Below are 25893 nucleotides of genomic sequence, written 5' to 3'. Positions count from 1 at the left end.
TTGACGGTGATGGGATATAAAGAAAAATAACTTTTGTATATGAACAAAAACTAGCAGGCTATAACACACAATAGAATTAAATAGAATCATAATCAAATATAATACAAATATATACGTGAAAAACCCCTCCAATATGAAGGGTAAAAACCATGGGGCAAACTGGAGATAATCCACTATAAAAATAATAAATATATAAATCTCAATCTTTTGCCCAAAACCTAGCAACAATTACAAGAGAAAATCTAGGATACAAGGATCAAAATTCTAAACCCTCCCTATTTCTAGATTTGATCTAACCTGATATGAGAACATTACTGGATGATTGAGAACAGATGTTGTACACAAAATTCTAAACCCTCCCTATTTCTAGATTTGATCTAACCTGATATGAGAACATTACTGGATGATTGAGAACAGTCTCTCTGCGTTATCCTTGTTTTCTTCCCTTTCTTTCTCCTTGGATTTCTATCTTTTTTCTCCTTATTTTTACTACTGTAAGGATCTACCCTGCTGCTCCTTATTTTTACTACTGTAAGGATCTACCCTGCTGCCCTATTTATGCCTATTTTCAAGCCAACTATGGGCTGTCAGCCCAACAGAAGGAACACATAACTATGCAGGTATGGGTACACGAAAGGCATGCGTTTTGTTCGAGGATTTTTTTTTTTTTTTTTTTTTAGTTGAAGCCAATGGAGGAGTCGAATCCAAGCAACAATAGTTTTCTCATCTTAAATCGTAAGGCATACCAAAATATATCTGATGAGCCTGGCCAATAACTCCATTTTGGTCCTTCAACCGCGGACCAAAATGCTTAAGCGAGAGTTAACGTAGTACACTCATCAGGCCCTTATAAGCTAATCATACACATTGTCCACTTTCGATGTGGGACTAATGAGATATTAATGTAGTACACTCATCAAGCCCTTATAAGCTAATCATACACATTGCCCACTTCCGATGTGGGACTAATGGGATATTAATGTAGTACACTCATCAGGCCCTTATAAGCTAATCATACACATTGCCCACTTCCGATGTGGGACTAATGAGATGTTACATTATCCCAACTCAATTAGCTTGACGTCCGTCAAGGTCTAACATATCCCATATCGAACCCTAGCATAGTGCATGTGAGGATTAACTCAGTGGTGGCTCCACGCCGTGATGAGTTCTCTGACTCCAACCACGGGTAGCCCTTTCCTACTCGAGCCCTCTCACCCTGTCCTAATGCTAGGTCGGCTCTGATACCAAATGTCATGGCCCGAGTCTGATGAGCCAACTGGCCAATAACTCCATTTTGGTTCTTCAACCACGGACCAAAATGTTTAAGCGGGAGTTAACATAGTATACTCATCGGGCCCTATATTTATGTTAGCGAGTGATTTTCTTTGTAGTGTAAAGAGTTCGATCCTCTTCTCTGGGTTAGGAGGCCGACTTTTATACCTACGGAGCCGACCTGAAGATGCACAGATCGTTGTCCTATTTGGCACGACGATTTGTGCGGACTTCTACTACGCAATGTCGACATGTCGGTTCATACAACGTGGCGTTGGTCGTGCGTCTGCCAAATCGACCTTTCTCCCCATCGAACACATATTATGTCATTCCATGTCAGCTTCTTGGTGACTGCCAGGTGTCGCTCTACATTTGGTGTGGGGATATTCCCTATCACCAATACATTTATACGTTTTGACATTTAATTTTGGAACTTATACATGCCTTACTTTCAAAAAAAATAGAGATTATTCCAAATGATGCATATTGAATTTAAAAACAATATCTAAACCAATAAAATAATGAATTATTGTATCATTGCTTCCGTAACCAAAAACTTGTATTGCCATGAAATCAAATAGAACACAAATGTCTGTACATTGTTTTCCTTAAAATCGTGGTTGATATGAAGATATTACCATTACGTCGTCCTCTTGTATTGTTGAGGTAGGAGAAACCCATAATTTCATCCCATTATGTATGTGTGTGTGTGTTTCTGTGGTGTTCGATGAATTGCTTCCGACCATTTGACAGATGGAGCATGAGAAGATGTTGGAGAAGGTGGAGTTCTTCTCCGAGCACGGCGATTTCCTGAAAGGCACACCGATCGAGAGCACAACAGCATCAGCAGCGCCTCCTTCTAGTTGCCCTTTCATTTAGTAGACAGCAACGAAGACGCAAACAAGTCTGCAGTTGTTGTCATGAATCGTGTCGAGTACGGGATTGCATGCGTCTGCTTAGTATCAGTTGTCGAGTCGGCGAGGTCAGGTGTCAAATAAAAGTCAACGGACTCAAAGTCTTCCTTAAAAATTAAATAGAATTATAATAAAATATGATATCAAAATTTACGTGCAAAAACTTCTTCGAGAATAAAAATCACATGATAAACCAGAGAAAATCCACTATAAAAATAATGAATATATAAATCTCAAAATCTATTGGCCAAAACATAAGCAACAATCACAAGAGAATAATTGAGATATAAGGAATATGTCACTGTGTATAATATCTAAAATCTCCCTAAGTAATTAGGGTAACAAAGTAAGAATCTATTGTAGATATTATCTTATCTAGAACACTATCTAGATGATTGAAAATAGTCTTTCTGTATTATCTTTATTTGCTATAGTTTTCTACCTTTATTTTGATAGCTACCATACCCTCCTTATTAGATCTAGGTTTAAGTTAAAAGAGAGATAAGCTATGGGCTGTTAAAGCCCACTATATGCTGAACTACTGTCAGCCCATATAAGTGGATTTGTTAATTTGATGATGGATATGATTTCTAACTTTCATATTTTTTTATAGTAGTCGATGCGGTTATACCCACCTCTATCCTCACAAATTGGTGGGGATATTATTTCTTTATTTGTTATTATTGTTGGATTGGCTTCAGATACTAAGTTAGACTTTTGATTTAGGAGGTAGAGAGAATTTGATCTTTTAATTGTCCTTGGGCGGGGACGAATTATAATAATTTGTTTCAATCTAAGATATAAATAGAGACAAAGATAATCTTTCTAAAAAAATTCAAAATAAAAATAAATAAATAGGAAAATATTCATCATAACAAAAAAAAAATATTTTTTATTTTGATTATACTGACATGACGTATTGGTGGCATGACTATAACGTGTCGAGTTAGATGATTATTTTTTATATTATTATTAAAAGTAAATTATTCTAAGTGCATATACATAAATCTATTCTTAACTTTGTGTGTAAATAAATTCTTACACACATTTAGATAAGATCCATGCATGCATTAGGTCCCAAATCCATGAACAGAAAAGCTATAAATAGAGAGCTGAGTCTTTCTTACAGCCATCATCACCTTTAAAGTTGTACCAAATCTACGTTTGTATGGCAAAACTACAGTAACCTATTGATCTTAAGGCTCACTGTCTCTGCCTCCATTATTATTTATACACGCTGTGAGTCAGTGAGAGACTGACTGCGTCGACCTCATCAATTCAAAGGGAGGGTCGAGGTTTCACGTGATTGTGCATGGCGACCGAGGTAAAGAATGGTTCGCCAATGGGTGGCCCCCTCTTGACCTAACTGGAGAACCGAGCAGATGGCCAAAACGTCAACACCGTGGCCACCGATGCTCGAGTAGTCCTAGTCTCTCTCTCTCTCTCTCTCTCTCTCTCTCTCTCGGAGTGTGCAAAAGATCCATGACTGTTGGCCTTGGGAAAAGGCAGTCGAGCAAGAGAACCGGCCGTCTTTGGTGGCAATCAGTGACCTTCCTACCTCCCCTAATAAAGAAGCCAAACCACTTCTTGGCTTGTCCTTCTCATAAAGACCTCTCCCTACTCCTACTACTATTACTTCTCCATTCATTTCTCTCTCTCTCTCTCTCTCTCTCTCTCTCTCTCTCTTATATAACCACTATTGCTTCCACATTTCCTTCATCACTGCTCGCAGTTTTGCTGCTACCGGTAAGTTATAATGCGAGAGGTTTTTTGTTGCAGACTGAAGCTTGGTCTGATGTTTGTGTTTAGTTGTGGTTACAGAGCATGACGAAGAGTCACCAATTTCCAGCGTTTGGGTGTTGGGATCACTGCGACGAGCTCCCCATCACTCAGTACTTCGAGTCAGCAGTGCAGGCTGGGTTGATCGGACGGCATTACTTTGGCGAGGATGGCGATCTCTTTAAAGTGTCAACACAAGTTAGACCAGCTTACCATCACCACCACCACAGAAAGGTACGCACTCATCACCCTAATCTTTTCAGCTCTTCAACCAGGTCTTACCATGCGGTTTTAGGTCAAGAAGGGCGGTCATGGAGGAGGAGAGAAGCACCTTGGGAAAGAACAGCAGATGAAGCAAGAAAGGGCCAGTGATTTGACACTCCAAATCACCCCAAGAAGGCCTAGAAGAGCTCCCAAGGCTGTGGATGAGGACCTGTACAAGATCCCACCTGAACTCCTCCACCAAAAGCCCAAAAGGGTATCACTATCGCTATTCCAGTATATATATAAAAACATACATATGTATAGACCAAATACCTGTTGATATGATGTTTGCAGAAGAGATTGTTGAAGACTCTGTGGTCAGGATGTATGGGACTCAACAGCGTTGCCTGAGGAGATGGAAGTGCTCATGGCTTACACAAGCTTCGGCATCAAATGGGATCTTAATTTTTGTACTTTAGTTTCTCCTGCCGTCTTTTCCTCCTCTCCACCAATGTGATGTGATGTACCATTCAAACACCATCAAGAAACATTTACAACTTGTTTACAGCATAAACCTTGGATTTCTTCTCTATAGCTGGCCTTCGACAAGTTAAAGAAGAGATATAGGTAGCTCCTCAGTCGAACGTGCTGAGATAGCCACCTTGTTTTGTTGTTCCGTGCATATGACTCTCATAACTCACTGCACTCGAGTTCCACAGAAGCATCTTTACCCGTGTCAGGAATTCAAGGCAAATGTGCTGTGTAGCTTCGAGGAGGCCCAGAAAAAGATTCTACAGCTTGCACTTATGGCAGCCTTTGACAGTCAAAACACTCGAAAGAGGCATGCATTTACTTTGATTTATATCTGTTCTCTGCTTCACACCTTCCCCTTCCGTGATAACCTCTGATCGTCTTCTAGCTTTACCCCAAAGGATGTTAGGCTTTTTCTGCCCCGGTAAAGGATGTTAGGCTTTTGAATTCACTGCTCTGTGGACTTCTCCTTGGGATTATGCCATCTTCTCCGTCTTTGTTCTTGTTGAAGCTAAAATGGCATATTATATTTCTCCATCCTATGTTTAAGAAAGAGAATATGTATCACATCCTTCGTCTCAACTGATACATCATTTGGATTCCAACTATGTCTCCGCCATGCAGTAGTATAGGAGATCACTTGGATTCAGAGTGCATCTATTCATTAAAAAATCATTTTATTTATTTGTTTATAGAATTCGGACAATTTTCCTCGTTTCTCTTTTTTCTCTAATATGTTTTCCGCTTTAAAATTATAGAATTATATAATTAAAATGGCCTAAAATTTCCTATACAGTGTAATTTTTCTTTCTATTTTTTTAATAAAAATTAGAGGATAATTCGCTGATATATTTAATAAATCATAAAAATGAAAAATATGCCCTCACTAATCATTCAATTCATATTTTAATTTTTAAGGATCATACACATAAAAGATAAATGATTGTCCAAATAAACCTTCTTGTTGATGTTTGTGAGAGGCAGTTGGGGAAGCACCGACTTTTACGTCCATCCCTAACACCGCAACAGCGGTGGGTATTTAAACTCCTCCCTCTCCTCTTATGGCCTCCCCAAAACTTCCTCCACTCCCTCCGCTCTTCCTCTCGTCGATTCTTTCTTCTTCTTGTTCGAATCCCTTGCGCAGATTGAGAGCCAGGCTGTTGAGGGGACCCGACGATGGCAGCGGCTGCGAGGCTGGATCTCGACGGCAACCCGATCAAGCCGATGACGATCTGCTTGATCGGGGCCGGGGGGTTCATCGGATCCCACCTCTGCGAGAAGCTGATGGCTGAGACGCCGCACACGGTGCTGGCCGTGGACGTCTACAACGACAAGATTAAGCACCTCCTCGACCCCCCGCCGCCGCTGCCCGCGGACGGCGGGCAGCAGGCCCGCAACCCCTGGGACGGCCGCATCGAGTTCCACCGCCTCAACATCAAGCACGACTCCAGGCTCGAGGGTCTCATCAAGATGTCCGATGTGGTTCGTCCTCCCCCCCCCCCCCCCCCCCCCGCCGCCAACCGCCACGCCGCTAATCTTTCTTCGGATCTCTGGCACTCCGTTCTATATGATTCTTGCGGATCGGCATTTTCTTTTACAGTCTCTCTGCTTTCTTCTACGCATCTTTTCTTTCGATTCGCAGCAACTTTTTGCTTTCTTGGTGAACCGTCGTGTAATGGATTGTGCCGCTCTGCGTCTGTTATCGCGTTTTCTTGTCTCACAAGGAATTCTGATAGCTGTTCGCTTTACAGACGATCAATCTGGCGGCAATCTGCACCCCGGCGGATTACAACACCCGTCCATTAGACACCATCTACAGCAATTTCATTGACGCTCTCCCAGTTGTAAGTTTCGGGGTTACCTGCCCTCCTCTTCTTTTTTGGCTTTCCTGCACCTCTTTCTTCATCTGTGTGAAATCTTGGGGACGTGGCTGTGCAGGTCAGGTATTGTTCGGAGAACAACAAGCGCCTCATTCATTTCTCCACCTGTGAAGTGTATGGGAAAACACTAGGGAGCTACCTGCCAAAGGATCATCCTCTGAGAAAGGTGCATGTTGCGTCCCTTTGACTTCCTGCATCTAAACGAACAGATGATTATGTGAATGCTCATGAGGATCTGTCTAATTAGATTAAATGATCACAATTTGATTGCGTTCAAAATACTTCTGATCTAACCACCTGTGGGTAATGTTTGCTTTTGCATCAAAATGACTTCATGTTCTACCTGAAACTAAGGCATTATACACCGTAACCAAACAGTAATGACACAAAGGTGTCTTCTTTTTAGTTCATAATTTCATTGACATTTAGAATTATTGGATCAAATGTACTAAAAAATCGGAATAAACTGATATTTCTTACAATTTTATTACAATGTTAAAAATGAGTTAACTATGTTAACTATGCATCATTCACACCAGTAGCTACTTTTGCTATGTCCTCTCTAAAAAGTGAGTTGTGGTATGTCTCCCTTGGTCGCAATGTTGAGCACAAGCCATGATATGTTCCCTGAATTTTTGTACTTATACATTGCCTAATAGGTTCATAGCAGTGGAATACATTATATATGTTTGGAGGATGTGGTGACCCTTAGTCTCACGTATGTTTAGTCATCCTGTGTTTATTCTTCATCATGAATCATCACTTTAATATCATTTTTTAGGCTTGAAGATAATGAACTATGCAAGGAGCATTATAATTTGCAGTAGATTTATGTGCACTGAACCGCTGTTTTCAAAGTTCCAATGTAGTTGGACTTCATGTGCTTTAAAGAGACTAAAATTGTGGCTTGAAATTAACTCTCTTGATGACTTTGTTTCATGATTTTTATATCTGGTCATTTTATTAGTAACCTACCTGCTTAAGGAAACAATTGGTTCTTCATGGTTATCAGACATGGATGTTCCGATTGAGTTCTCTTCTACATGATAAGTCATGTCTATGTTGTACTAGTATTGTTTCTTCTTTTCATTCCCGTAACCAGAAATTGCATGATCGTAAAGGAATCAGAATTCTATATGCTAAAAGAAGATGCTTCACCATGCATTTTTGGTTCGGTCGAGAAGCAGAGATGGTCTTATGCGTGTGCCAAGCAACTTATCGAGAGACTGATTTATGGTGTGTTTACTTACTTGTCTGTTTGGATGCAACAAAACTATACTATACCCTGTTCTTACATTTTATTTGGACCATCTAAAGCTGAGGGTGCGGAAAATGGCCTTGAGTTCACCATCGTGAGACCTTTCAATTGGATTGGACCAAGGATGGACTTCATTCCTGGAATTGATGGTCCCAGCGAGGGTGTTCCTAGGGTTTTGGCATGCTTCAGCAATGTATGTATCATAATTTCTCTTATGTTGCATCAGAAAATATTTCTCTTATGTATCATAATTTCCGTTGTTTCTTCTTTTTTTTGTTTGTCTTAATGTGATGCAGAATCTCCTGCGCCGTGAGCCTCTAAAACTTGTCGACGGTGGCCAATCCCAAAGGACATTTGTCTACATCAAGGATGCCATAGAAGCAGTTCTCCTGATGATTGTCTGTATCAATCTCTCTCGTGTCTCTTTCTTACCTTCTGCAACGAAACAAATAAAACTGTTCTCTTCTCTCTCAGGAAAATCCTGCTCGAGCTAATGGCCACATATTTAATGTGGGAAATCCTAACAATGAAGTCACCATAAAGCAACTTGCTGAAATCATGGTACAGGTGAGTGTTGGCACTCGGCGAACACATACATATACGTTTGACATTGCTAGATGCAGAGATCCTTGCCCAACTTTCCTATGCTATTTTGTCTTCTTCCATGCAGGTATATTCAAAAGTATCAGGGGAGCCTCCTTTGGAGGCGGCTACGATCGATGTGAGTTCTAAGCAGTTCTACGGTGAAGGATACGACGACAGCGATAAGCGAATTCCCGACATGACCATAATCAATAAACAACTTGGTATGACCAATTTACATTGAACGGTTGATCCGTTCCCTCTTGAACTCGTAAGAGGTATAGTTGATGATGTTTTCGAGTGTAGGCTGGAATCCCAAGACATCCCTGTGGGACTTGCTCGACTCGACGCTGGCCTATCAGCACAGAACATATGCGGAAGCCGTCAGAATGGCAATGGTGAAACCCGTAGCGTCCAGCTAGATTCATGCAATGCATTGGGGGGAATCATCATCTCTGATTCAATTCTTTTTAAAGCTCTCATATATATACACGTTATACTTACTAGCACGTCGCCTAACTGTTTGACCCGTAATTTTCTCCCCGTTGTGGAGAAATTATTTAGGAAGCTGAAACAATTGCTGTAATATTCAGGTCTCATCAGACGTTAATTCCTCTATTTGCAAGTAGTACTTCATTGCAGCAGCATCAGTATTCCTTCCTTCCTGCTGCATCTTTGCTGTGTCAACCATAAGCCCCCGAGTACGCGTGATCCCAATCGTGCAAGTTTAACTAATGATTGATCCGGCACGTCTTTTGCCTGATTGCAAGCCTCACCCATCCAGGTGATGTGGATGGTCACCGGTTACTGTTATAGCGTTCAGCCACTGAAAGTTCTCGTTTATGATCACAACCATTTCTCTCTCCCACTCTCACGAGGTAACCGGTGGCAACATTCGGGAATGACATCTCGATTTAACATACAATAAGCTGGAGTAGGGTGTTTTTGCCGTGCTTCCTTTTTTGTCCCGCATATTCCAGGAACAATGATAATACCATCATTTGACTTAAAACCAAGGATGAGAGATATGAACGATAAGACTACATTTGTGGGGGCGCAGCAATGCAGATTTTGAACCCTCTTCTCCATAATCTAAAAGGCTCAACCTCAAGCAGAAATGATTAGTACCCTTGAGCTCAATTCTATTCAAGATATTCATTCAAAGTACAATCAGAAATGGGAGAACAGATGCAGCTATAACAAGTCTGAACAAACAGTAACAGGGCACCAGAAATCCTAATTCATCTGCACCTGTGCGAAGGAATCATGCAGCCGCAGCGAGTCAAAGCGCTGTGCAGATCCACGATGGATTTCACAAAATGCGATGCCAAACTTTTCCTCTTTTTTCCTTCAGCAATGGCGTAGATAATGTGCGAACTATCTCCTGGGAAATCAATCAGATGTATCACCGAAACGAAGCGCCCACCTCTCTCCCACCTCAGCCCTTCTTTCAACCTCTTATATATACACCATGACATGCTCACCTATCATGTAGCCACTAATTCTTACCAGTATAAGTTGAATAGAAACAAACTCCCACAGGATGCTTATGCCAAACCTACTAAAAAAGGATCCTCGAAATGTAGCATCCATGCCATTCCATCAAATCCGCAAAAAAGGTCTACGCGTCTCCATAAGCAATCGAAGCTGGTTTTATCTGGTACCTTTGTTGGAGCGCACCTCACAACCAGAAGAATCCCTTCTGGCGGCCTGTCCTGTATCTTTTACTGATGTATTTATTGACCGTGTTCACAGAACTGGCGATATAGAAATCAAGACAGAACCAGTTCTTAACTACCGCCAATCTCGACATCTTCCACATCTCCAGTTCGCATCACTAGAAGGCTGCTCACTCTCAACCCAAGGAGAACAATGAGAATGGATATGCTGCCCACATATTTCACAACTAAGATCTGGAGATGGATGGGCAAGCTTGCAAATGTCACATGCCACTCCGTTAAAGGTAGTCTCCTTAACGACCAACTCCTCGCCGGCAGAATGCACCTCTTCTGATCCTAATCCATCAAAAGCAGGTGCTTCAAAAGATCTGACCTCACCGCAACTTGATGAGAATCCAATCTCTACTGCATTCATGTTGTTATCAGATACATGTAGTTGGTCATCGTCAGATGCCAACAGCTCCGTGAATGAGAAGTAGGTCTGTGGTTCATACTCTGCGTCCTCGATGCTTCCACACATTTGATCAGGCCACTGGTAGACACAGTCAGCATCATCAACAGAAACAGCTGCACATCCACCACTTTCTTGCAAGTCGTATGATGATACCATGTCAGAAGAATTTGCAAAAATCTCATCGTTCGTCATAGAGAAATCATAGTCATCTATTTCATGTGATGTATCATTTCTTTCAGGAGACTGGCTCTCAAAACACAAATCAGTTGCATGTAGTAAGTGAGGCCTTCTGACAGACAACTTTTGCTGGCTTTGAGCCCCAGTCTCCAGTGTTTGAACTGGAAGTGGCTCAACTACTCCACGAGAATGAAGCAGAGGATCACCATTCACCACAACCATATCTCCATCCGCCGTATGTGACACCGGGTTAGATGAATGTGTTAATAAAGGAAGATCTGACATGGACCCTTCAAGTGTGTTTGGCTTGTCAATATGTTCTGGCTCCAACTTCTTAGCATCTGTTTTAAGATATGGGCATTTTGGTGAGGCTTTTCTTCGACACCTGCAGCATTTGAACCCAACTAAATCAAAGATTTGGGCTTCCTCAAGTTCCAAAGCATCTGCATGGTACCAATCTGCAAACAAAAGATAAGTATGGGAGCTCAATGAAGATAGTTTGAGAAAGAGGTAGATTGAAGAATCAACTGTACACTTACTTAGGCACTTTTCACAGCGGATATACATCAGGTTGGAATGGTAAGGAGAATTGCAAAGGCAGCAAGTAGGATTCCTCGGCGGATTTATTCCCTCCTTACATTTCAAAATAATATTTTCTAATCTAAAATTCTTGCCCGAATCATCACCCTTTTTCCGCTTCCATATGAGACCATATGAAAGGCATGTCCGACGTTTATTGTTGCCTTCTAACTTAGATGATCTTGTTCCTTGAACCTCAGCCTTACCAGTGGATCCTGAAGAGCAAGGAGCTGTCATCTGAGGCATGAATTTGTTCCCAGACATCAGCTGATCTTGCCTTCGTAAAGGAAGCTGACTGTTGAGGATCTCCTTACGACTTGCGTTCAGAGCCGCAGTTTTAGCATGGTAACATATTTTGCATGTGATATTGTATGCTAAATTGGTTCCCTTTCTTTCAATCAAAGGTATTGCACAATCCTTATGACATGTACCTGTAATTTCACAAGGAGCAAATCCCAGTTAGTTGAAAATTCTAATAACCAAACAGAAAGTGCAGCTGGCATACAGTGTGAGCACTTCCATACCTTGACAAATGCTGCATGTTGTAGCATCCCTTAATTACAATTGAAAAAAACAACAAAAAGTAAGTTAGCAGTTAGATAATTTGTTTTAATTGATCGGCGAATAAATTCAAATGTTAATTCGACAATACCTCAAAATGACATTTTCTTTGCATGATGCACAAGAAGTGCTGCTAGGTTTGTCCCCCTTGTGCAGCAGATAAGAAAAAATATCTCCCCTTCGAGATTTTACTTGCTTTTTCCGAAACTTTGGCTGAACATTTGAGCCTAATGTCATTGAACCAGACAATGGTTTCCCACCAATTTTCTCTTCATATTCCTTTATCAAGTATAATGGGATATGATTTTCAGAAAACCACAATTTACTATACTCGTTATTGATAGTTTCTTTTTCCAAAACATTTTTCATTACACGTAAAGGGATATGCTTCTGATTTGAAAAGGTAAGAGCATACATCATCTTATGCTCAGCAACCCTTTTATCACATATGACTGCATTTCTAAAAGCCAAAGCATCACCATCTAAACCTTTCCCATCCACAGAGGTTTGCTCAGGAGGAACAAGGTCTCTCCACCTAATATGGGAGTCAAGGTATCTGACCTGATGAATCCCAAATAATAAATTAATTGATTATCAAAAAAGGAATCTGCAAATGGACAACAGCTTTTGCATGATAATATGGTACTGAACTAACCTGAAGAGCAAGCTGAGATGCATTTTTGCACATTTGAACAGCAGCTCTCCAAGCAAGCTGCCGGCTTCTTCTAGGAAGATCAACACTTTCAGGATAGCAAATACCAGGTATCCTTCGAAAACCACCTAACATGATGAAAAAGTTTCACCAGCAATCAGCAGCCTTTTTAAAGAACCAGTAGGGAATTGTGTGGGGAAAGAGAATCTGAGAAACTTTATAGGGTAAATTTTACCTTGACGAGCAGCTTTTCTGACCAGAGAACTTGGAAGAGTCCCATTCTGAAGAATAACCTCAGAGAACTTCCCCCCACGCCACCATTGCACGTCTTTTCCACTATCCTCTGATGACACAACTGCAGATTCAGATGATGCATATTGTTTCTTGCTCCGCCTACCAGGCCCACGCTTTTGACTTGGTCCAGAGCGAGATGTACCACTTAGTGCAGAAAACCCCGATGGTCCATCAATTATCAGTTTAAACCAGCCTCCAGAAAATGCAATTCCACGAATATTCTTCTCAAGCTGCATCAGTAGATCCAGAAAAGCCATGTTGTCTGTTCAGAGTCTAATATTCTAAAAAACTAGGGTTCATGGTCATATAAAACATAAACTTCCAGATAAATGTGGTCATACTGACATCTCTAATGATTTTCAGGTTTCTAGCAAAACTTAACTATGTCGAACCAAAATATTCTCGGGGAGATGTCATTTCCAGTGCTCTCAAAGGTGCTTGTAAATACTTGTACTAGAGCAAGATAACTAACTTTGGTTGAATAAAAATATAAAGTAGCACAAGATTAAGAAAAGGATAAGGGATAATATAAAAAATATGGTTAGTCAAGGTAAATACTAAAATTTTAGTGAGAACATAATTTAGTATCTTATGGTACTGTAGTGACATATACAATATGTAATGATTTTAACAGTTTCTAATATTCAATATAAAAGCAAATCCATGAATTGCCATCCAAAAGAATAGAAATTTGGACATCAACCAGCATACTGGGACCAGGTATTTGAGCGTAAAGATGGTTTCTCATCATACATTTTGTGATGAGAGCCTTAAATCATTTAAAAGCACATGAATCACTATGATAGCTTAGTAAATCTCTTTTTCCTAAATGGAGTCTTCTAAGCAGAAACCATCAGATAGTTCCACTATACCTTAAACAACAGCACAAATTGAGAACATACAGTAGCAAAACTTGCTGATAATCCAAACATCAACATACATAGACTAAGTGAAGATTACAACATGATTGTAAGATCATACCAGTGCAATCACGTCATAAGCGAAATCTGAATTAGGTAACAGTAAGTTAATGGGCCATTAAACAATGGTACAACTGTCTTTTTACCCATGAGTATGCTGAACTCTTTATAGAAAGAAGGCACATAGCACAATAATCCTGATTATGGCCTCTTGGTGGGACAAGATATTGAACCAATCCTTGATCCTAGAAATCTGGTTCATAATTCTTTTTAGTTCAAAAGTACTAGAAATTAGATAAAGAGAAGACGTTAAGTGTTTTAGAAAGTTCACCAAGTCATTTAATTAGAGAGGACAGTTGCTGGCTCATTCTGGACAAAGATGGTCCAGTTCATTTGCTTCCTTTTCAGGTACTAGAAATGACATCATATTCAGCATTTAAGAATAGAAGAGCGTAAACCCCAAACAAAAAGGGTAACACATAGAAGATAATGACATACGATAATAGATATAAGGACATCTTTTGTCTTTAACCATGTGGCCTTGACATGTAATTCATCTCCATTATCTACCGTCCAAATTTCTTCCAAGGTAACCTCTTTCTCCAATAGAACCTGTTTCTTCTTTGTAGGAAAAGAAAACCAGGAGCAATTTATCCCTTTCTCTCTCTATATATATACTCTTCTGTTGCTCTTGCCATTTTCACTTAAACACATCTCTTCTTAGTTAAGCACTATAAATCAGCCAAACTTAAATCAGTTCGAATCCCACCAAACCCTGCTTCACCTACCACATGAACTAATGTTTCCTCCGTCAAGATGTCAAAAACGCCATTCAAAAAAATGTCCAAACATTACATAAATACTGAATTTCTAAATAGTGCATCAGACAACTCATTCAAATTTCATTGTTGGATCACTTATTTGTTTGTTTATGATTAAGTTTGTCAATGACAATCAAACTGATTTAGTTTACAGAATCTTGACCTTCAAAAATGACTAAATGTTCGACCATCTAACTGATCTTTAGAACATGTATGTTCACATAAGTTCAGAAAGGACCATAGCATGCAATTAGTACAACATACCACATGGATCCACGATCATCATACCAGCTGCAACAGTGATTTGCAACTTTCTCGGTGATCTAAAGTGTTGCAATAGGGATTTATAATCGCATGTCCAGTGGTCTATATGTAGTTCCAGCATATGGTATTTGGGGAACATAATGACCATCACAGCAGTCTAACAAGCACCACATGACTGGACTATAGCAACTGCTATAAGCCCAATGCTTTAGGAGACAAACAATCCAACTAGTCATTGTGTTAAGTTATGTCCTCCAAAAAAGGGCTTCGCTATTTTCACCAACTACAAATAAAGAGAACTAAAGTAAATAAATTTTCATTAGGGCAACAAGAGAGATGGCAACCCAACTCTTATCATTCAAGGGCTTAAAATTACCTACATATAATTAACTAAAACGACTTATGAGTAAAGTTTCCATATAGAAAATTCTCATAACCCACAAAATTCCTCTAGAAGGATCTATAAACCTCTCTAGATACAATTTCGAATAGCTAAGTAACTTCTTTAACCCATAGCATATCCGTACAAGAATTCTTGGACACATATTTGAATTCAAAATAGTGGTAAAAAAAATCCTAACATATCAACGATATAAAACACAATGAAACAAATCCAAAATTCACTAGAAGTAGAATTTCATAATATACTCCAACTACAAACTTGAAGGTGGCTTGGTCAAGTTTCCCCTTTCCAAATTTGGCAATGAATAGATGTTCTCTCACTCTTATCCCAACTAGGAATGGCCCAAAAGTTCTTTTCTCAAGTTAAACAATGTTTCTACCTTCTCCTGTACAAGGAACATCCAAAAGCTAGGTAAGCCTTATTCATGTTAGAGCAAGTCTTCTCCAAGTTCAACTGGGCTGGATGAGACCTGTACATGCTAGACCTACACTGATTTAGGTCAAGAAGGGATACCAAAGTTGGAATAGCTGAAGCTATGCAAATATGAACAGAAACAACTTGTGAGGCTGAATAATGCTATCCCAAAGTGTGAAATGCGTACAGAATCACCATAAGCTGCATTGAGCATCCATGATAGTGATCTAAGCCCCTATCTCGGACAGCAATGTTAATGCCCCATGCATATGAGAGATTGGTTCAGGCTAATGGTGTTTCTTGAGTGAAGGCAACTGAAGAAATGATAGTTAGCATGTAGTGATAGAGTTGATCCCATCAAGGCCTCTCAACATAACCAAACAAGACAATTTTCAGTAGAAGGACTGAAGATGAACTTGTATAAGCAACTTAAAGTCACACTGTAACAACACGAATTAGTTAAACAAATGTCTCATTAGTCAATTCAATTATAATCAGTAAAAGGACTGAGGATGAACTTGTATAAGCAACTTAAAGTTACACTGTAACAAAACGAATTAGTTAAACAAATGTCTCATTAGTCAATTCAATTATAACAACCATGCACTGGTTAACTTGTGCTAACAGCTCTAAGTAACCCCAATTTTTAACTCAAGGATCCCAAGCTACTAGTTTCTTTGAAACCATTAAGACATCCAAATGGGTCAAAGGATATGCAGCAGCCAATAGCATCACTTGCCTCTACTTATGCTTCTCACTCTCTTTTGTATGCAGTGAGTCTTTGCCGAGTACAAAAGTTCCTGATTTCTATAAGTTGTAACATATTGACTTCTAAAAGTTTAGGCCTCAGCTAGGCAAATTGTGGGACCATTAGGTGGGTTACTTTTGCAACTAGAACTCATCCTTCTATAAACCAATCAGGTATCTTCAGTCATTCCCACAACCCTATCACTCATTGTCCATCACCTCAAACCCCTTCTATTCCATTTTCTTTTCTCAGAGACAAAAGTCTCCAGTGAAGTCAAGACAAGCTACTTATCCCTCTAACTGGGGCATCAAAAAGCAGAGGTTTTACTACCATATACATTTTGCATAAAATACTTCATTATTGAAATGGATGCAGGATTATAAAATGTATAATGCATGCCATGAATGAAAAATGAAATGTCAAAAACATTACATAGCCCTATGTTCCATAGCAAAATCCTTTGCCAATAAAAAACACCGAGATTGGTCATCTCATGCAAACAAACCGCCGCATGTTAGCAGTATACAGCAAAGAAGACTCAAGCAAACAGAAACAGGAAAAAATACATAGTAACAATGATGGCAAGAAAATTACTGATAAACTCACTTCAAGCAGTAGAAATTTCAGGACCCTGCAGCTGGAGGATTCTCGAACAAGTTTTCGCCATTGCAGCTTATACTGTGTATCTAGAAATGACCCAACAATTAGACCATGCAGTGTTGTCTCCATGTTTGCTATATGTGCTGCGATGACCGGAAAGTGAGTTTCTTCATGCTTAGTTGGACGAAGTCCATTAATGTTTCTAGCAGATCCTTTAATCGCATTGGTGGCAGCCAAATTTAAAAAACATCCCTTTTTGCTTGTAATTGAACCTTTACATGCAATGCACCAACCACATCTTTCTCTTGGGATGTCCATCAGTTTCTTCTCATAAGTTGGCCACAAAAAATACATTGTAGCTCTGGAAAATGCTTTCATTTGCAGGGCAATGCTTGCAGCCACAGTTTTCCGGGAGTTGGAAGAAATATGAGCATCTGAAAATCTTTTCTCTTCAGTTGTAAGAATAGCCAAATTAGCAGCTGCAGATGCAGCAATGTCACCATGGATATATTGGTTGACATAAGACTGAGGGTTGAAGAAAACTCTATTATTTGAGGCTTTATCATTTCTTTCTTGCACAACAGAATATTGGCTTCCATGTCTGCCTCCACCAAACGCACCAACAGCATCGTTCTTGTTGGAAAAGTATGAGCTACCTGCAGCTGCCCTACACATTCCATACTCATTCGTTGAGGCGCAACTTGAAATATCAGGTACTATTGATCTTTGAGAGGCATATGGCAAGTTTGAGAATGACATGGTTGTCATCATAGATCCATTACCCAATTGCTTACTAGATCTTGTGTGAGTATCGGGGAAAATCTTCTGGACAGTCTCACTAATAACTTTTGAAGAAAATTGTTCATCACTCGGAAATAACAAAATTCCATGTGAAGCTAATTCTGTCTTATCTGTAGCATCATTACAATTTTCTTTACCAGACTCCTGCTGTTCAGGAAAGCTAAATTGGTTCACTGAGTTCAATACAGAACTGCGAACTCCAGCTTCAACATCTGCACCACTCTCTCTATCTGTATAAATATGATTTCCCCCTGTAACATTGTCAATGGACCTCTTAATCAAGGTAATGGAAAATAGAGCACCATGTTTAAAGGTTTCAGCATTAGCCAGAGAATTACCTACAGGTTTAATTTGTCCAGCCTCCAGAGTGGATGCTGGAACCTCCCAGTATTTCGATATTTCATTGCAGATATGAGCATATGATGATGAATTTTCTGCAACTGAAGACATCAAGCTTAAGACCTTGGTGACATCGGTTTGATTGTAGTATCTATAAAATGGCTCTGCATTCAATGATGTCCCAATCCTGCATAATTAATATAAACAAATGATAAAGATAACCTAGGAAATACCAGATCCAATTAGTCAAAGTTCTGAGAGGAATCATTATAAAGCATCTAAGAAAAGATTATAAGATATGATTGATGTTGTTTCATTGATTCTTTAGGAGTACTCACAGGTGAGCAAGATGAGCCAAGATAAGACAAATGTGACTTCAAACATCTGTGCAACATAAAACATGCAAAACTATGACCGTGACATATGTGCGGCCTCATGGTTGGTTCCCTTCTTCTTATTGAAGAAGTTTTGGTTTTGGATCCAGGGAAGATCACTCTGCTAATTCTAAAACATATCTAGAAAATTGAGAATTACATGGGGCAAAAAGGGTGGCTAATTTATATAACTACGTATCAGAAAACAAAGAAGAGTACCAGAAGAAGATAAAGAAAGATGAAATAACACAATGAAGAGAGTGTTAGAAGAATGCCACATGCCACAACAGAATTTTTTTTCTTCAATTAACCGGCAAGCAGAATACATATGCTAAGTGTAGCATAAATTGTGTCGAATAGTCTAATTAAAATATGTAAATTCAAAAAAATTCATGTGCATATAACATGCTCTAAGTAGAAAAGCTTACACGAGCAAGTAATTGCATGTTCCCAAGAATAATCGTCCACAAACATCAACGCCAAGAGCCTCCGCTCCTTTTATACTCCTTCCTACTCTAAAAGATGTAGGACCAAGTTTGTTAATTGTACATTCTGGACAAAACCATGGCCCATCTGGTAGAAATGCTTTATTCAGGCCAATACATCTAGAATGATATGCAGAGGGACACCCATCACAACAAATCAAAGTGCCATCCATACCACAGAGCTGACATTCATCACTGTTACCATCTGTATCAGCACTAGAAACATCTGCATTAGATTCCGTTACTTTCGAGCTTGGTATTTGCTTTGGTGGCTCTTTGGAATCCTGAAGAGCACACATGCTCCTAGAAGCAGAATTCTTGAGAGATCTAGAGTGCACATTCCTTGGCCCATCCCCAAGTGGAAAGTTAATATCAGTACCATCTTCTACGTCATCATCCAAATTCTCACGCATTTCAAGTTCAGTTCTGAGTTCTGCAGAGTCCATTACATCATCACATAGTATTTGCAAAACCTTAAGCTTTATTGTTACGGGAAGACTGTAATACTCGCCATTTGAAAGCATGGCACCATATTCCTTCCCATCCAGACCTCTCATATATCCCATTATGTACAGATACTCAACTACGAAAGCTGGCCAAGTCAATGCATCAAGCAAACTCCAATCGTAATATCTGTAAAATTTGAAAAGCCAAAACTTCAAAATTAGTTAAAGAATACAAGCAACACTTAGGCGAGTATAAAAATAAGAGAGAAAACAACCTTAAGCATTTTGAAGCGAGCTCCAAACCCTCAGAAGAAAGCACTTGAAGATGATGCCTCAAAGCCCGCATAAGCGATAGATGAATGGCATCCAGCAAAGAATTCTGGACCGTACATTTGAGTGATCCAACAAACTCATCTATTCCGAAGGGGCTCAAAAACAACTGAATGTTAAATGATCTTAAGAAACTATACACAGAGAACAGATAACTAATTGATTCCTCAGAAATCGGAATATCCCCAGAAGACGGGGGCAATTCTAACATATGGATCTCTGGAGATGCGACGGATGAAGGACCCTGCACGTAATCACAGGAATTGCTAGAAGAGTCAGCATCGTCAGAGAGGTCAGAATCTGTCCTGCCATGCGAAGAGGTGTCAGCTCCATCAGAAGCACCTGGGGCATTCTTCCTGGACCTTGTCCTCGGAGGAGGCACATTCGTGTCCTGTGAACCAGAAGAGACTAGAAGGTCGAGTTTCCTCTTCCTACAGCTAAGCTTCATGTTTGAGCCTACCCCGGTGTCCTCAGCAATGAGGATCTTGGAGACTTGCAAACGGTCCAAATTCTCACGATTCCCGTCCTCATAGACGACAGTGTACAATCCACTTCCGTGGACGTAAGACGCCACCTTACCAACGAGGGGTCTCTTGACTCCAGGAGTCTCCTTGCTCACATACCTACCGACGAGAGCACTAGCATCAACATTCCCGGCTTCGATGACCAACCCAGCAATCTCAGAAGCCTCGGATCGTTGATCCGTCCGCACCTCCACGACGCTCTGCTCATCCACTCTATCTCCGTTAACAGACCCCATCACCTCCTCCGATCCCATAAGGTCAGATTTGGGGATGGGAGACTAGAAAGGAGTGCATTTATATTCCATACCACAGAAGCAGAAGCAGAGTCCGGATTGAAGCGTAAACAAACAAAACAAGGAAAAAAGAGGTAGACAAAGAGGCGGAAACCCTAGAAAAAGATGGGGACCAAAACGAAGAAGCCGGAAAGGTTAAAGATCCGACTTTTCGAAACGAGGTATTCGAGGAAGTTCCAAGGACCTGCAAACGTCCGGCGAAACAGCGATCTAGCGGGGAAGGGAAGAGATGGACACGTCCAAGGTTCCTTCTCGTGCACGCGGCCCTCGACTCCCTTCCGCCCTCCTGGTTCCCAAGCGTCGACCAATCGAGCGAGAGGAGGAGGAGGAGATCGATAGACGGATAGCAGGGAGGGGACGGGGGAGAGGGAAGGGTTTCGATCTGGGGAGGGCTGCCGCCGAGGGATCTCCTTTTTGTGCCCTAGCTTTTGTTGACAGAAAGGGGAAGATAGAGTGGAACCATAATAGCAACGTTACCGCCATCATAGAGTGATTCGAAGAACTCGCCCGGTCCAACCCGGCCCGTGACTCGGCTGAGCCTGGCCTTGGCCGTCCGTGACATAACATCTAAACGGTTCGCTGCCGTCCTTCCCCACGAGCGCGTTGTGACTCAACTCGGGCGAGTCAGAAACCCGGCTCCTGCCCCGGTCTACAAAAGTAATATCCCCTTGCCCGTACCCGCTTGCCTGGCTAATCATGTGGGGCCTGTCCGGCTCCACATTCAGATCAATAACGAGGCGGGTACACGGGACAGAAATCACGGGGCGAGTAGGAGAAGTAAAGCCTACATGGTAGTCCACCGAAGAAGCAGCTTTGAGATCCGGGGAACGCGGGATCTAACGGTGGATAAGGGTTGGTTCCCGTTCTAATGGACGGCTAACAGTACTGAGCTAGCACTTTTTGCATATAGTGAATGGACCTTTTTGCCACGTACCGAGCCAACGCGGGCTGAGTTCTGCGACGCCGAGTCGGGGTTCAGGATTTCAAATCATGCGACGCGCAAGGAGGGAAGCAACGGCTACGTATCCCTTGGTGTACGTGAAGAAGAAGAATTCACAAGAAAACCAAGCATGCGCCGGTCACAATGGTTCGGACTTCGGAGGCGGCTCATATTCGGAGTGTGACACTGGTCGATGGGATTTGATCCACTAAAAAAGAACGCATGATACCATATATCCAATAATGAACCCGATAACACGTCCCCATACGAGTGTTGTATACCATAATACATGGTTGTATGCCTTTAGGAACACAAAGGCAACTTTCAAAGCAAATCTCTTATGTATCTATAAGCTCGATATAAAAAATACTCATCGAGTATTAACTTAAAGTATTAGAGAGACTTGTTAGGTATGTCTCGATGTAGTTTCATCATGATCATCTAATAAATTTTTATTTCATGATACTTGAAAAAAATTTAGACGTTAAATTTTACATAACGTATTAGACAATTAAAATCTAAAATAACAAATGTTAAAGATATCGAGACAATTTCGATTAGAACTAACGATCATAATTTTTTATTACAATGGATTTTGAGATTTTTACTTAAGTACTAAAATCGAATTTAAGTTAAAAGTGTTTTGAGTGTAGTTTAAGGAGGGTAAATGACAATAGTTCAAATTGGTTGGTTTCTTATCTCTATTCGTGTTCCTTAAACTATGCTAAACATCTTTTATATTATGGTTTCGTGAATGTAAAAATGTGTATCGTATAAACCTAAATAAATAAGAAAAGAGTATCATTCAAATATTTTTTAATTAAGTATTAAAAAACATATACATGATTTGAACTCGTTTTGATTATCTTATCACTAACCCTAAAACCAAGTCATAAAAAAGATCTTTCATAACCTCATATATATTTAATTAAAAATTAATTATTTTTTGTTATATATATATATACATTCCTTCCAAAATATAGAGACATGATTATATTTTCGAGGGATTTATTTGTTATATTAAAGTTTATAATGAGGAAAATGTGATTTCGAAGATTGACAAGGATACATAAGAAAGAACAGCTCGAACACTTTGCATGGATAACAACGAGACCCAAACTGCCTTGAAAGGCTCAATGCTTTGGGCAGCGGTCGTACGTCTCTCCTCATCAAGGCGGTGGTGACAGCACCCATCTCAAGGCCGAAAGCCAGCGCAGCTCGATCATCTTTTTCATGTTCCTGTGACTCTTCTCAGACCTCAAGCACTGCATGACAAATGGCTCTGCCTGTGCACCACAGCATTTATATCTCATGTGCATGCAAACGTACGTACATCTTGAGATTCTCATCTTTATGATCAATGATGACGTCGCTAAATACAAGGCTGATACAAGCAGGAGGATAAACATGTCTTCTCGAAGCTAAGATAAGGGATTACAAGCTCAGGGGAGGCTTCTCAGTGGTTGAGTCGAGTTGGAGGTAAAGAGATTCTTTCAACGACGATTACAGCCACGATTTAGTCAAAAGGTGGAACTTTGGGAGCTGGAACACTACACATGCGGAAGGCATATGCTTGGGATGGTGGTGGGTCAACGGTGCATCATGGTCAGGTCCTGCAGTGATGTCGCCATTGTTATTGCTGCCACCTGCTTTGAGGTTCGCATTTCAATGGTGACCCCGACCTCGTCTATATGTACCGTTCTCTGTGCTCCGCTCTACGGCATCTTTCTTGTCTGTGTCTTATCTTCCTTGTTCTCGTCGTTATCCTCGCCATGCATGCCACAAGAGTTGCTTCCCGTTTCCCTGCGGCCACCATTAACGCCAGGTAAGGTCTGAATCATACGAATATATGTGGGTATTGATGGAGATCTTCTTCGTTAATTCCCACTGCTTTGGCAACACAGGTTCTGCTAAGCTTCATGGGGTTCATCGCGTGGAACATGCAGGAGAGGAATCCAATCTATCCTTTTCTTCAGTTGCATGCATGTCTTCACGACCTTGATGCGGTACTTCTTACGTCTCAGGTGTTGGAAGTGGAAGAGCGCGAGGATGGGAATGAAGGATGCCTGAAGCGGAGGATGACATCTACACGCAAATCCACAAGCCATAGAAGGGGAAAGCAAGATGGAGCTGAAGGCTGTGAGAGAACCCACCTCAGTCGATGACTACTTGCAGGCAGAAGAAAGAGTGTAAGCTTACGAGGGATTAGTGATAGCTGACCGATACTGATGATCGTTCTCAATCTATATTGACTTAATTATTGACTAAAGTCACATAAATATTCACCCAAAGAAGATGTTGTAAACAAGCATTGACTAAAGCTTTAGATGACAGATGTTTGATCAACTTACTCGGATATGTTTCTTGAATAGCTTTTGCAAATTAACCCATGAGAACATCCAATTCCTGAGACCAGAACACAAAAATAAAAGCCCATCCAGTGTCTAATTCTGGCAGCACCCTTCTCTTATGTGTTCAATTGATCATGGAGATATTATGGCAGCAGTCTTTTCCTTAAAAAACAAGCATGACTCAGACTGGAATCACATCCTCTGGAACTGATCACACATTTCCAACACAGAGAGAGAGAGAGAGAGAGAGAGAGAGAGAGAGAGAGAGAGAGAGAGGTCATAACCTTAGCAGGATTCATGTGATCCAATGGAAAATCTGTCTTTACAAAGAACATAAACACAATTCAGTTCGGATGATGATGACCTACTCAAAGCCCACAGTAAGAGGGACTTCACCTTTCCTCTCTACTGCAGAAGGTGGGGAAGGATGATTGTGCTCGCAAACAAACAGAGAGCACAAGAGAATAGGAAACAGGTGCGAACATGAGAAGAAGACAGACTATATGTCCACAACATCTACCAACATGGAGACCTCGGTCACTCGTAAGTTAGGAAAGAGAGACTACTAGTCAAAGATAAAGTCAAATTCTCATAACGTACGAAGTAGAAAAGGTCAAGATCGATGACCAGCCGATGCCAAAACTGATGTCAAAGCTCTTCTTTTCTTCTCTTCTTCTTTCTTTCAGTAGCGCAGTCATCATGGAGTGCAGTAACACCATCGTCTTCCTATCTCAGCCGCATATGCTTCTCCAGTCAATGTTCTAACAAATATCGTACCGAAATGTTTGCACGTTAAATCAAACACTAACTAAGAAGATAGTTATCCAAATGATATATATATATATATATATATATATATATATATATATATATATATATACTATAAAATATTATATTATGTTAAATATAAGAATAACATTAATATCATAAACTAAAAGTCTTTTCTATATGCTAATTTTTTTTAAAAAATAAAATTAAATAGAATGAATGAATATTGACAATCGAAAATTTGTTAATTGACCGGTGATCCGAAAATAATCCTTTTTATTTATTTAATTTTTTATTTTTAATTTTTTTTATTAAAAAAAAATATTATTATTTTTTCAATTAGTTTGAAATCGAATCAAAACCCCTATCTTCCGAATTGATTTGGTTTGAAATCACTGATCGATTTGATTTCAATTTGAATCGAGCTAGATTAGAGCTGCATCTTCCCCTTCTACCTCGACTCTCATAGAATGATTGATATGTTGGTTAAGGAAAACCAATCAATTTATCACGAATTAAAACCACTAAATCAAAATTATAATATTTTATATCAAAACGAAGAATTTCTTTTGATGAAACTTTTTTTAACCTATAAATAAAAGTGACATTCTTATAAGGTTTAAGAATTATGATTCTTTTCTCTCACTCCCTCTCCGGTATTCTATATCTATTTTCATCTTTTTTTTAATATTATCTAAGTTAAACATTACACTAGGATGATGTCATGTAAATTCTTGTATATTTTATCTCAATAAAAAGGTTATTCTCATCTAGCATTATGCTCTATGAAATCAAATTCATTTTTTTTCTCTGTTATATTGAAATGATGTGCAACACGATTATTAATTTCCTCTATCAAGAGCCAAAATTACTGAATGTTTACATGCTCATTTCCAAACTCAAATTTGAATGTTTAGTACACCGATGCCGGATAAAAAAAAATCATACAAAATCATATCAATTAGTTATAAAATGATAATTAAAAATATTTTGTGGACAATATGAAAGACACATCTCACATTTATTTCTTGATCTAAACAATTTAACTAGTTAATCTCCTTGGTTTGATTATGTCTTGAGATATAACAGAGGCTCTTAAGTAAAATTTAGATTTATGATGGACTAACGAGTAAATAGAATACTTAAAACCCGAGGATTTATCTTTTTTTGGTTTTATCTATAATAATAATAATAATTATTATTATTATCATTTGTTTTCATCCTAATAATTTGTTAATAGAGATTTCAAGGAG

General features: G+C 39.8%; 3 protein-coding genes across 5 annotated transcripts; 2 read left to right on the top strand and 1 right to left on the bottom strand.

Moving 5' to 3' along the window:
- Nucleotides 1-3915: 3915 nt before the first annotated feature.
- On the top strand, nucleotides 3916-4766 carry LOC135637569 (uncharacterized). The gene is made up of 3 exons (XM_065150172.1): nucleotides 3916-4202; nucleotides 4264-4446; nucleotides 4527-4766. The coding sequence occupies exons 1-3, from the start codon at nucleotides 4014-4016 to the stop codon at nucleotides 4581-4583; spliced, it is 429 nt and encodes a 142-aa protein (XP_065006244.1). The 5' UTR covers nucleotides 3916-4013; the 3' UTR covers nucleotides 4584-4766.
- A 1027-nt stretch (nucleotides 4767-5793) lies between these two features.
- On the top strand, nucleotides 5794-9041 carry LOC135627223 (UDP-D-apiose/UDP-D-xylose synthase 2-like). Its single transcript, XM_065133238.1, has 9 exons — nucleotides 5794-6185; nucleotides 6455-6547; nucleotides 6642-6749; nucleotides 7705-7819; nucleotides 7901-8034; nucleotides 8138-8239; nucleotides 8316-8408; nucleotides 8512-8647; nucleotides 8730-9041. The coding sequence occupies exons 1-9, from the start codon at nucleotides 5880-5882 to the stop codon at nucleotides 8843-8845; spliced, it is 1203 nt and encodes a 400-aa protein (XP_064989310.1). The 5' UTR covers nucleotides 5794-5879; the 3' UTR covers nucleotides 8846-9041.
- Nucleotides 9042-9530: 489 nt separating this feature from the next.
- On the bottom strand, nucleotides 9531-21030 carry LOC135627209 (DDT domain-containing protein PTM-like). Of its 3 annotated transcripts, none has more exons than XM_065133227.1 (10): nucleotides 19710-21030; nucleotides 18932-19621; nucleotides 18129-18316; nucleotides 16996-18041; nucleotides 12761-13049; nucleotides 12529-12653; nucleotides 11965-12434; nucleotides 11837-11865; nucleotides 11273-11743; nucleotides 9531-11191 (listed from the first exon to the last, which is right to left on the bottom strand). In XM_065133227.1, exons 1-10 carry the CDS (start codon nucleotides 20540-20542, stop codon nucleotides 10218-10220), a joined length of 5115 nt encoding a protein of 1704 aa, XP_064989299.1. In that variant the 5' UTR covers nucleotides 20543-21030; the 3' UTR covers nucleotides 9531-10217. The 3 variants fall into 3 exon arrangements, with proteins under 3 accessions (XP_064989299.1, XP_064989304.1, XP_064989292.1); XM_065133232.1 differs by having other exon boundaries at nucleotides 16996-18020; XM_065133220.1 differs by having other exon boundaries at nucleotides 16996-18316.
- Between the last annotated feature and the right edge of the window lie 4863 nt (nucleotides 21031-25893).

The sequence above is a fragment of the Musa acuminata genome, chromosome BXJ1-3 (assembly GCF_036884655.1).
Source record: "Musa acuminata AAA Group cultivar baxijiao chromosome BXJ1-3, Cavendish_Baxijiao_AAA, whole genome shotgun sequence".
In the NCBI taxonomy this organism is placed as follows: domain Eukaryota; kingdom Viridiplantae; phylum Streptophyta; class Magnoliopsida; order Zingiberales; family Musaceae; genus Musa; species Musa acuminata.
The sequence above is the reverse complement of the archived record's forward strand: the minus strand, read 5'-3'. Positions and strand labels throughout refer to the sequence as shown.